The sequence below is a fragment of the Onychostruthus taczanowskii genome, unplaced genomic scaffold, assembly GCF_017590055.1.
Source record: "Onychostruthus taczanowskii isolate IOZ18803 unplaced genomic scaffold, ASM1759005v1 scaffold1, whole genome shotgun sequence".
In the NCBI taxonomy this organism is placed as follows: Eukaryota; Metazoa; Chordata; class Aves; order Passeriformes; family Passeridae; genus Onychostruthus; species Onychostruthus taczanowskii.
The window spans coordinates 34,273,185-34,284,725 of NW_024496525.1; the positions used below are offsets into that span (position 1 = coordinate 34,273,185).

The 11,541-nt window shown below is 43.2% G+C and overlaps 1 protein-coding gene across 4 annotated transcripts in view; it reads right to left on the bottom strand.

The window, feature by feature from the left end:
* SYNE2 (spectrin repeat containing nuclear envelope protein 2) overlaps window positions 1-11,063 on the bottom strand; it is a 167,322-nt gene extending 156,259 nt beyond the window's left edge. For all 4 annotated transcript variants that reach the window (XM_041398933.1, XM_041398943.1, XM_041398924.1 and 1 more), the window contains exons 1-2: window positions 11,046-11,063; window positions 1,056-1,171 (exon numbers count right to left, since the gene is read on the bottom strand). In XM_041398933.1, the coding sequence (XP_041254867.1) occupies window positions 1,056-1,146 (91 nt within the window). In that variant the 5' untranslated portion in view covers window positions 1,147-1,171; window positions 11,046-11,063. The remainder of the gene's footprint in view (window positions 1-1,055; window positions 1,172-11,045) is intronic.
* Between the last annotated feature and the right edge of the window lie 478 nt (window positions 11,064-11,541).

An 11,541-nucleotide genomic window follows, 5' to 3' on the forward strand; every position in this document is an offset into this window, starting at 1 on the left:
AATTCACCACTAAAGACACTTGGCTTTGGACCGCTATTAACACTCACTCGTCAAAACACATGGCTTCAACGACAGCATTAGTGCAAATATGAATCACACAAGGGACTTGGCAGAATATTCTTTTGCACCATCTGTTTTCAACATATTTGCTCTCCACCAAGCACCATGGAAATTTCATTGCGAGGGAGTTAAAAGGAAATGGCTCTGTGGAAACAGGAGTTAGTCCATCCGTTCTAGGATGGACCAGGCTCTAAGCACATCAAAGCCAAGCTTCTCAGCAGGGCTAGTCTTGCTGCCTGGACCAGCCTCCTTGAGTATGTTCACAGCAAAGCCAACCTTCACAGAAAATTCTTATAGAAGGAAATTTAACCTGTAAGTAAGGACAACCCAAAAGTTCTGAGAGGCCAGGTCGGATGCACTCATCATCATTTAACTGTCCAGGTAGATGCCATTAAACTGAAATAATTAAAAATCAGCACTGAGTGCTTCCTTAAAAAGTTATAACACATGACATGTAAGAACCAAAGGCTTGACTCATAAGAAATTTGTTGAGAAGCCACAAAATTATCCCCATTTTTGCCCACTATATCCCCACAGGGATATAGTAGTTAAAAACAAATAAATAAAATAGTAGTGTAGTCAACAGCTTCATTAAGATAGCTCAATGCAACCACCTAAGTGTCTGCAAGCTGAAAACAAGGAAACTAATGAACTGGCTTGTTTTCATGCTGGTGGTTCCTTTCCAAACAGTTTACAGCAACATGTATTCTGAGTAACAAAGCATAAGAATCAGTGAGCACATCAGTACCAAAAAAGGCAACTGATCTGAAAATATCACGAGAAAGTACTACAAGAGCTCATCTGTCATTTTCCTGCTGAAGCCTCTCTCCTGAAATACAGAAACATCTGCAAGGAAGCACAGACATGAGCTAACTACACTCACCATAACCACAGTTTAAACAGGTTTCGCAGAATTTCCTTCAACTTGTACACACAGACAGAGATTTTTAACAAAAATCTAAATTAAAAAGGCACAGGAAACTTCATTGACTTACCTTGCAGCGTTAGATGGAGATCATCTATTTCAGAGGAAGCCTGCTCCTCTGTTGATGCAGATGACTGCTGTGATGCCATATTGAATTCCATGGTAATTCTTCAATCAATTTCCAAACTGAAATGATATTAAAATAAAATTTAAAAAAGGGAAGAAAATCAGTACAATGACGACGTAGCACCAAAATACATATTTTGTTTTGGGTTTTCTTCCCTTGGTCAGCTGTTCCCAGTTTATACAGAATAAAGTGACTGTTAACACTGCAGGAACACAAGCTTTGGTCCTTTGACTCTTTTCTAACAGTGGCCAGCAGCACTCCACAGTACAAACCAGGATCCCAGTGGGTCTTGCCAAGAAAACAAAAGCACCAGGATTGGGAAAATTCAAACACTGTTGCTTTCTTTGAGAAAGCCAAGGTGACAAAAGCTCACAATATCTTCTTCAGACTGGTACTGCCCAACCTCATTTTTTTCAATTTTTGTACTGTTCAGTTCTCCCTTCCTGCCTGGATAATTGTTACAGAATGGAAACAATCCAGGCAGAATCTGCAAAGATTAAGATGAAATGAAAAAGCAGCAGTTATCATATGAGAATCAACACAACTGCTGCCTCTGTCTGGTACCTCTGTTACACCTCAACCCCCATGAAGGAGTTTCTTTTTCCAACTCCTCCATTTTCCTCTCCCTGGATATCTCCCCTATGTCTATGCAACTTTAGAAAACAGTATGCTATATCTTCCTTAAAAAAATACAAGTGACCCAGGTTCTGCAGTACTGTTCAATTTGCCATGTAGGAAGAACTGGATGCTTAAGACAGAGACTTATTTTTACCAAGAGCCCAGAAGTTAAACAAACTCAAAAAGTAATTAAGCTGAAATTTAATTAAGGGCTTACTCTTAAACAAGCTTTGTTACCTACACAACTGTAGCCTTTTCACCAGAAGCACTAGGATTTCCACACCATATATTAATAACTCATCCACCAAGTAGATGTCAAAATAAAGGGCGTGAATAGATGAGTCAGGAAATACAACATTAAGGAATGCCAGAGAAAGTCTTACATCCATTCCCTTGTGCCCATGAATCATGAGGCAGCCTTTGTTTACTCCACTCTATACTATTTTTCCTCATGCTCTGTCTCTTTCACTGAGCAGAAAGGAGAACATGCTTTCATGAGGAACTCTTCAACATTTTACTTTCCTCACCCTGAACAATGTGTGTCCTTGTGCTTTATCCAAGAGCTGCTCTGGTGACAGGATTATTGAGTCCCTCACAAGATTTTCTATGGCACTCACCACCCTGGCATCTGAACACTTCACAAACATCAATCAATTCACATTTACAGCACCTAGGTGTGACCAGGGGTTATTGCCCACATTTAGAATCACAGCACACTTTGGCCTGGAAAGGGAGCATCAGTCCAACCCCCTGCCATGGGACATCACTTCACTGATGACAAGCAAAGGCCAGACAGAGAGAAAAAAGGCAACAAAAAGAGTCTCTGGATTTCCAGAGAAAGATATTAGCTAATATGGCTGAAAAACTGGTTCCAGCTGCTGCACCTTCAAGTCACCAAGAGCTGACAACTGCAACTCAAGGCACCAGATCTGAGCAAGGGGCAGGTAAAAGTCAGACCTCACTGGATAATCAAAAAACCCATATTTTACAAGAGTTTGGCTGGCTTAGCAAGCAAAAATAGGAGGAAATGGACTGATTTGATCTTTGGCTGACACAAGAACATGGTGATATAAACAAGCCAAGCCTTGAGGTTATGATGGAAATCATAAGGTACCTAAATTAGCCAAGAAAGCCAACAAAATGCTGGGCAGCATGAACAAGGGCATCACCAGTAGAGATAGAGGAGTCACTGTCCCACTCTGCTCAGCACTTGCCAGGATACCTGGAATACTGGATGCAGTTTGGGACCACGTTGTACAAAATATTATGTGGACAGGCTGAGAGAGAAGTGTACAAAGATTACTGGGAGGCCTGTGTGGGCAAATAGCTGAGAAAACTGGGTTTGGTGAGCTTTGAGAAAAGAAGGCTAAGGGGAGACCTTATTACCATGTTCCAGTATTTGAAGGGTGCCCACAGAGAGGATGGAAACTCCCTTTTTACAAGGAGTCACATGGAAAACACAAGGGGTAGTGGGTACAAGTTACTGCTGGGGAGATTTTGATTAAACACAAGAGGAAATTTTTTCATAGAACAATCAATCACCCATTGGATTAATCTCCCCAGGGAAGTGGTGGATTCCACAACATTGGCATTGTTATGATTTGACAGGGCAGGATGCTGTGCCATCTTGTCTGGACCGTGCTTTTAGCACAAAATATTGGACAAGATGGTCCTTGAGGTCCCTACCAACCTGGAATTCCATAATAAATAACTGGGCTCTTACAGGAACTTAGGATGGGCAATGGCTGAGCAAGAATCCAGTGCCCACAGCTATGCCCAAGGCAAGGCAATCTTTCCTGGGAAACTCCCTCCTTTTTTCTCTCAAGATTAAGCAATAAAAACCCAAAGTCTGAAAACACCAAATGTCAGGTGGCCTTAATATTTTTTGGGTATGACTAAGTCTTGAATTTGGTTTTTTGATCATCACCTGAAGATGATAACAAATGGCTCAAGTGGGAAGTATGTAAGCAAACTACTAAACAGTGGAAACTTACATATCTGTTCAACTTCAAAGGACCCACATTTGAGACAATGTCTTAGGCAGAGCCAATTTACATTCAACCAACTTGCATGATGCTAGAGTCACTGGGACCACTGGAAAAGGAGCAGGATTTGGCATAAAAATTCCATTATAATAACAGGAAAGTATGCAAGAGCCTGAACAACTCTGATGGACATTTCATAAACACTTTGTGTGAACACAAAGTGTATTTTTAACCTTTCTGTGACTGTTCCTCCTCTGTGCCCAACCCTTGCCAGCTACAGCAACAACACAGCACATTGTGTCTCTTTTTATGTGTTTCACTGCACTTCATGTGATGGGACCACAATCTCAGTTCAGATCTCTAACCAGCAAAGTAGTTAAAGCTAATAAAACTTCCAGGATTTCAAAGCAGAAAATATATTAAGGTCCAAAGCAGGAATAAACTTCAATTGTTACTTAATTTATTAATTAAGTTAAATTACAGCACATGATCATAAAGAAAGAAAAGCTCTTATATTCTTTTAAAGTCAATTTATGGCCTCCTTCCCAAAAGGATGAGAAATTTTAAACTTTTTTCTTTAAACACAGACATCTACTCAACGAATCCACAGTGCAGGTTATGAAGACACACAGCTAATACCAGGTAAATTTATGCTAAAGCTTTCATGTCCCTCAAACCCTCAATTCACCATCCAACACAGAAGATGCATTTTGCCCTGCCCCAGGAGAAGACTTCACAGCTGCTTTGAAGGGGAGAGACAAGCACAGTCTTGGAGGACACACCTGCAAGGATTATTCTTCTTTAAAAGGTACAAAGTACAGATTGTCTTGAGAAGAGATTATACAGGGACAATATGCCCTCTTTGTCCACCTCCCTGCCCCAAATTTCATTCAAATACAGCATTGTCAATGTAACTATATCATTACAGTCCCTGAAGAGTCTGAAACAGTCAAGCTCTGAAGAGTCTAAAACCACTAACCAGCAATGGCTTTCACTGGCAGTAGGAAGGATCATCTTTTCTACTTCATATTTAAGTCAATTATTTTGTTTCACAACAACTCAATGAACTGCAGAGCTAAACCAATCCCTTCCCCTCCAAGAAATGCTGGATGACTAGGAAATACATACCCACAGTGCTGAAAAATAAATCAAATGCTTTCAAACTACACTTTGTCACTGGGGAATAAAAACAAAGGTGAAGAGAATGACCTTGTCCTTCCCTCTGTCTGGAGAACCTAGCATTAATGTAGAAAAGCATTAACTGCTTTCACCTTGGGACAGCCTTGCAAGTATCACAAAGAGGCAGTTCCAGGCACACTGGGATCCTACTTCCAAAGAATTCATTTCCTGTGGATTAATTTATGTGAATTGCACCAGAGCTGTTGTGCAAGCTCATCTTTTCTCCAACGCAGATAAATCACACAAGAAAGGTGCCACTAGCAATGTCCTCCTGGAGAAGAAAGCTTTCCATGGTGTTCTCCATGGGACAAATTCTTGGCCACTTGGGCTCAATCCACAGATCAGATGGTTAAACCATCAACAAAAGCTTTTCTTGTTGCCCCTGTGACGAGGGCACTCCTAAGACTCAACCCTACTTCTTCCCTACCTCTCCAGCTATTTCCACAACAGGCACCTAAAAATACGGGTGGAAATTATATCAGCACAGTTGTACCACATCAATTCTACTGTAATTTCCCTTCCTCTACCAAATTCAGCTGGTATTAGCCAGCAGATTGCAGAAAATCCTGGGCATTAACATACACACATAGGCATACTGATAAGAGAAAAACCCAAGAGCAAGTAGCAGACTGCAAATCTCAAGGAACTAACCTGAAAATAATCATACCCAGGCTTTGCATTCCATTATCATGAGAATAGACAACACTGATTTAAATACCTTGTCTCCAATGAGGCTTAAGTCCTAATGAGACCTAAGAGATGCTCTTCTTAAGCAGGGTCTTTATAAGGACATTCTTGTCTCAGAAGAAAGGGTGAAAAAAGTTTCAGAAGGATTTAGAGGATTCATTAGAAAGGATTTCACAGCCTTAACATTAGTTCAGATCAGGGTGCTTTGCAAACCTTGGCTTTCAGCTGTTCCAAGTACCGCAGATGGTAAGATTCCATGGCATGGAAAACCCAGCAGTTAAACCACTGCCATCTTCAAAAACAATGCCTGTAACTACAGCTAAAACAGGAAATGGGCATTTCATCAAATAATTTAAAGCTACCTCCACAAAGCAGCTGTGCACAGTATTTAGGAAGCAAGGCAAATTACTTGCTGTGATTTCCACACTGTCCCAGGTAAGGACCTTTTTAGCCTCCAATTCACAGCTAACCTGTGCACATCCCTGCACAGATGTACCCTCAAGGCCCTCCCCAGGAGCCAATCTTGAGAAATCATATGCCATGACATCAGCTCAGTTTTGCACTCCTTGAAGCTGAAAGCAGCAGATACCTTGCAAACAAGCCCAGCTAGAGGTATGTGAATATTACAACCCACTGTCAGTAAATCCCTGCTTCATTGGTTTTGCCTTTGGAGATCCATGCCCCATACTTTCCCAATTATGTTGGCTACATGCTTTCCACTGGTGTTGCAATAGGAATTGCAGACATCTTTTCACAGCATCTCCAACCGCTTGTTTTTACTTTTCCTCCTTTGAAGTGCCACTGATTATTTATGACCCACTCAGGGACTCAAAGACCTGCCCTCCACAGAGGCCTCTCCATGTAAACTGAAGTCTGTTCCTAGCAACAGATTATTATTACTCATGCACTGAGCCAAGCCAACATCATGAACAGAAACAGCAGATTTTTATCTTTGTGAACCAATCCAAAGGAAGTAGAGCTCCACAATGCTGACCAACCAAAGACCCTTTCCTTTTTGGCTATTAACAAAAATTTCTGTTTGTTTTAGATTCAGAAAGAAGAAGCAACATTCAGAGGTGTGAGTCTTGAGCCTTGCAAAGTGCTACTGAGCCAGATTTTTTTGGTAAGCTATCTTTCCGGAAGTTTGACAGAGCCTCGCTAAAGGTAAATTGTTGGCATCCAAATCATGACCTCATGACCTAAATAATTATCACAGGAAACCCCACATGAAGTTGGTTTGGTTTTCGCTCTTTTATAATATTTCTTTTCCCATCATTTCTAATGTAGTCACACCTATGTTAAGCCTGAGAAATTTACACAGCACTTCAGTTTGATGGTCCTGCTTTCTCCTCAAGACTTCATTTACAATGATTTCACCATGTTTTCACTCAGTGGTGGGAGAAAGTTCTGTTTCAAGGATGCATTTTCTATCACCTTTGCATTTAAACACTCTTTTATTTTTTTTAAGATCCTACTCCAAACTGATGTTCATTCCTTCCACCTTTAAAGTGTTTGTCAACATCGCTCTTCTGGGCCACCCCAGACTGTATCACATTCCCAATTGGAATGTGATCACACAGAAAACATGCCCTTCAAAGCCAGATTCCTCAGGATGGCAAAAATCAGGATAACATCATTGACAGATCTATCTTGACTTCCTCCCTTGAGGAAGTGACAACTTCCTAGGTCTGGCAAAAAAATAATTATTTGTCATGATCCAATATGCAATAATGACATATTCTCTGTTCTTCCCTGGAGGGAGAAAAGTGCTTCCATTAGGTTCCCATCCCTTTGAAGGTGATACAGAAAAGAGGCTATAGCCTCCTGATCCTACATAACACCCAAGAGCAGTCAGATGGGTATCAGCCAGTCTTTTAATAAGTGGTATTAGTGCATGTGGCATCAGAGAGACTCTGCCTTGCCTGGGATGAAGTTGAAATAAGCCTGGCCTTGGCTGTCAGTAGCTGGAGATGAAGGAATCCAAAAGAGAAAAGCTTGGAAAAGACTGAACAACTCTGCTCAGGTAGAACCAAGCCAAGAGAGCATTAGACAGATCTGCAAAACACCAAGCATGGAGAACATAAGATCTTCAGGAGGTGCAGAGCTGGACATGAAGCTGCACCTCACTGCCACAGAAATGATCTTGTCTCATGTGATCTGATGCTCTGGAACCAAGTGGACAAGTAAGGACTCCTCCAAAGAAGAAGAGCTGCAAGACCAAGGCAGCTCTTATAAGTTTATTTATGACAAGCAGCAGCAGTACATTTTTGTTATACAGGGACTTCCCAGTGATCTATTTATAGTTTTTGAAAACCAGCCAGGAGAAGCATATGAGTATACAAAAGCCACACCATTTTTAAGGCCAGCAAATGTTGCTAGGTTGTCTTTGATTTGCACATCAGTAACACTTCCTGTTACAGAAGCACAATGGATCCTCTCATTGTGTTAATCAATTTTAAAACACTGTTAGCTAAGTGTCTTTCTTGACCTTTCCTTTTTTTTGGGGGGGTGGTAATATATCAGTCATCCTGGTACAATTACACAGTTTGAAAACTGCACTAACTCCATGCTGATGTTAACACACACAGAGAAATGCTTTTATTAACAGAGCTAAGCCTTGGTCACACAGTCACAAAGGCTGACCCGCAGAGGAGCACGATGCAATTACCTGCCCTCAGAATACGAGCCTATCTCATATTTATCTGTTCCCAAGTGGGAAGGCAGTGCCAAAGCACACTGACTAAAACTGCAGAAACAATTCAGTTTTCAACTGGTTTCAAAGATTTTCCATATTGCTAATAAACACAATAACTGGTCAGGACTTGAAATCACAGCTGTTAAGGTGAAAAAGAGGAGTTTTGAATGTCTGGAGGCATACACTTTGATCACACCAGGGTCCACTGCTATGCAGGAAGCCGAAAACACCGTGGTGGCTTCATGCCTCCATCAACATCAAGGGCTCAGGCGACAATTCAGTCTCCAAAACACAAAGCCATGGGCACACCCCAGCCCAAAACTACCTGTGCTATGCTCAGAAGCTTCCAATTGTGTCCAAAAAGCCATGTCATCTGTTGCTGTGAGGCCAGAATGGAAAAGCTTTTCCAGAGCAGGGGATGGTCTTGCACTCCCAGCCAGGCAGAGCACTCCAAGGCCTTCCCGCAGATAACGGGGCTGTGGGGAAGGGTTATCACAAAAACAACACCAAAACACGGGCTGGCTCCAGACCCGTGCTGCACCTGGGAGCTGCATCCAGAGCACAAACACCACCTCCTCCTCCGCGCCGGGCTAACTAGGAACGCAGGCGGCAAGACGACAATCGCTGTCATTTCACTCCTACAAGCCTCTCCCGGGACAGACAGCCCTACGTGGCCGCTCGCCCTGGCGAGCTGGGCTCGGGCTGTAGCCAGGGAGCAGCCACGCCGTGCCTGGCCTCTGTGGGAAGGGGAAAGGGCGCAGCGCGGCCGGGCAGCGCCGCAGGGCGCAGACAGGCCTGACCTTGGGCCGGGCAGCTCCCAGCACACAGCTCCGCTCCCACAGCCCCTCCTCGGCCTTCCTGGCCCGGGTCCGGCCGTACAGTAGGGAAGGGACGGGAAGGGGGCGGGAATGGCCTGTAATCACAGAGAGTTACAGTTCTCATGCCTGATCGGAACAAACCGGAGGATACTGCCCACGCTAACAAAGCAAGAAGCACTGCAATAAGTTGATACTCTTATTTACAAGTGTTTCCCTCCCTTGGTTTGCAACTGAAAGTCAGTTTTCATACGGACCCACAGGCACACTGGAACCACTTTACGTGGTAAAGATATTTTAAAAAGCAATATATAACAACTACACCTGCTTGGAATTAATGGCAGGATATTCATGAGAAACAGGCTCCTAGTAATATCATGCCTTTGAAGGAATACAAATGTTTCCTTCCCACTGCCTTTCCAATTCCCTTTTTCTGCAAATAAAGGAAACTGTCAGATGGTTAACAAACACATTATTCTGTTGAGCAAAGCTCTCCTAAGCAATAAAAAGACCTGAAGTTTCTAAATTAAATCATAACACTGTTCAGAAAGACCTTCCTGCAGAGCAGTAATCTGCTCTGTTAGGAATTTAGGAAAAGAGAAAGCCACTAGGGATAGTGGCAATCTGAACACAGGAGTTTCACTAAAGCAGGGACTTGCTCTGACTGAGCAGAATCCCTGGAAGCAGCAGAGCAATGTTTGCGCAACAGACCTCGAAGACAGAGCTGAGAAAGGGGAGGAAAGTGAACTGCACCGTGGATTTGGGAGCCTAAAGAGAAAGGGCATGTCTCAAGCTAAACCCATGTACTTTGGCAGTATTCTTGCAAGGATCACAAACTTGTTGTGACCACTAAATATAGCAGAGAAAAGGAATCTGCTGCAAGTAGCTCTCTCCAGCAGTTCTCACTGGTTTATGCAGGCAGAAGAAAAACACAAAAGGGAGATTTGTCAAGCAAATGGCAAACGAAGCTTGCCAAATTTGAAGGGCAAATTACAATTTAAATGATAGGTCCTAGCTTGGCAGCTGTGAATTCACCAGCTTCTCTCTGAAGCATATCCAGTCAAGGCTACAGCAATGCAAGATACTATGCTTCCCCAGCACACCTCTCCTCTGACTTGGAGGGGCTGCTTCTCCAAAGAATGAGTTTTTCATCTCCCTATAATTCTTCCAGATGAAAATTCCCTTCAAAGTGCTAGTTCAGGGTCTTGTTTGTTTGTTTTATGCCTTCTGTCCCATGTACTTCAAGGTCTGTGGGCAGAGCGGCCTTTCTGAAAGCACAGCCTGCATGCTCGCATGCCTGTGCTGGTTCTGCACATAGAAAAGGGGCCCCTCAACAGTGGCATCTCCCACAATGACTGTGCAGGACCTCCTCCACTAAGAAAAGCACTTTCCTTTACCATTTAAGAGAAATAAAATATCTTTGTCTTTGCTTTGAAAGAATTAGCTGCTTTAGAGGAAAGAAAAGAAACCCACAAATGTACATCTCTGATTTACAGCATTGTTTCAAGCTTGCAGAGTAACTTCTGGCGTGCAGTGAAAACCTGGCCAAACACTGTTACTCCTGCCAGTGCAGATGCCAGAAAAGACCAAACAGCCAAAGGGCTCATAGACAACCCAAGAGAAAGAGCTTAGTGTTGCACAGTAAACTGCTAGAATAAACTCTTCTTGCTACACAAAATAAAAAAATAAAATACAGGTGCAATTGCAAAGCCAAGTACTCCAAATTAGAAGCAGCCCAGATTAAAGAATGCCTTACTTATATCATGCATTCCACTTCTGCACACTCAGGGTGACAACAGTCTTCCCATCCAAGTCTGAACCATGGGGTGTCCAGGCTGCTTTCTTTGAGAATCGGGATTTCTTACAACGCAGACAAACCAGGAGAGATGCCCGTGAGCCCCGTGCATCTCCCTGGCTGAAAGGCAGCAGCATTACTGACACAGAAGTTACTTACAGACAAGCCCAGTCTAGCACCAGAGGCCGTGTTGCGTAAGCAGAGCTGCTGCTCCATCCTGTCCCGGGCCAAGCAGGTGAGGTAAGACATGAGCCAGCCCCAGCCCGAGCCCGAGCCAGCTCCAGCCCACCGAGGTGTCTCTGGACAGTTTTTAGGGACACACCTCTTGCAGTCACCATCCAGAACGAAACCCCAGCAGGGAGATGGCATGTGATCACCAACACAAGCCCTTGGAACAGGATATGCTTCCATTTCCTCACAATTCACACACTGGCTTTCAGTACAGTGAACTCCTGGACTGGCTTCTCGCAGAATTTTTGCAAGAAGAAACACGTTCAGTCACCTCTGAGCTTTGCAAAGGTGATGCCTTTGCTCACCTACATTACCTGTAAAGCCATTCCAAGGCTACCTACAGCACCAGGACAGCATAACTGCTCTGCAGGAACACTGTTTGCTCACACTAAATTGCACAGATACCCACTTCCATCCCCTGAGG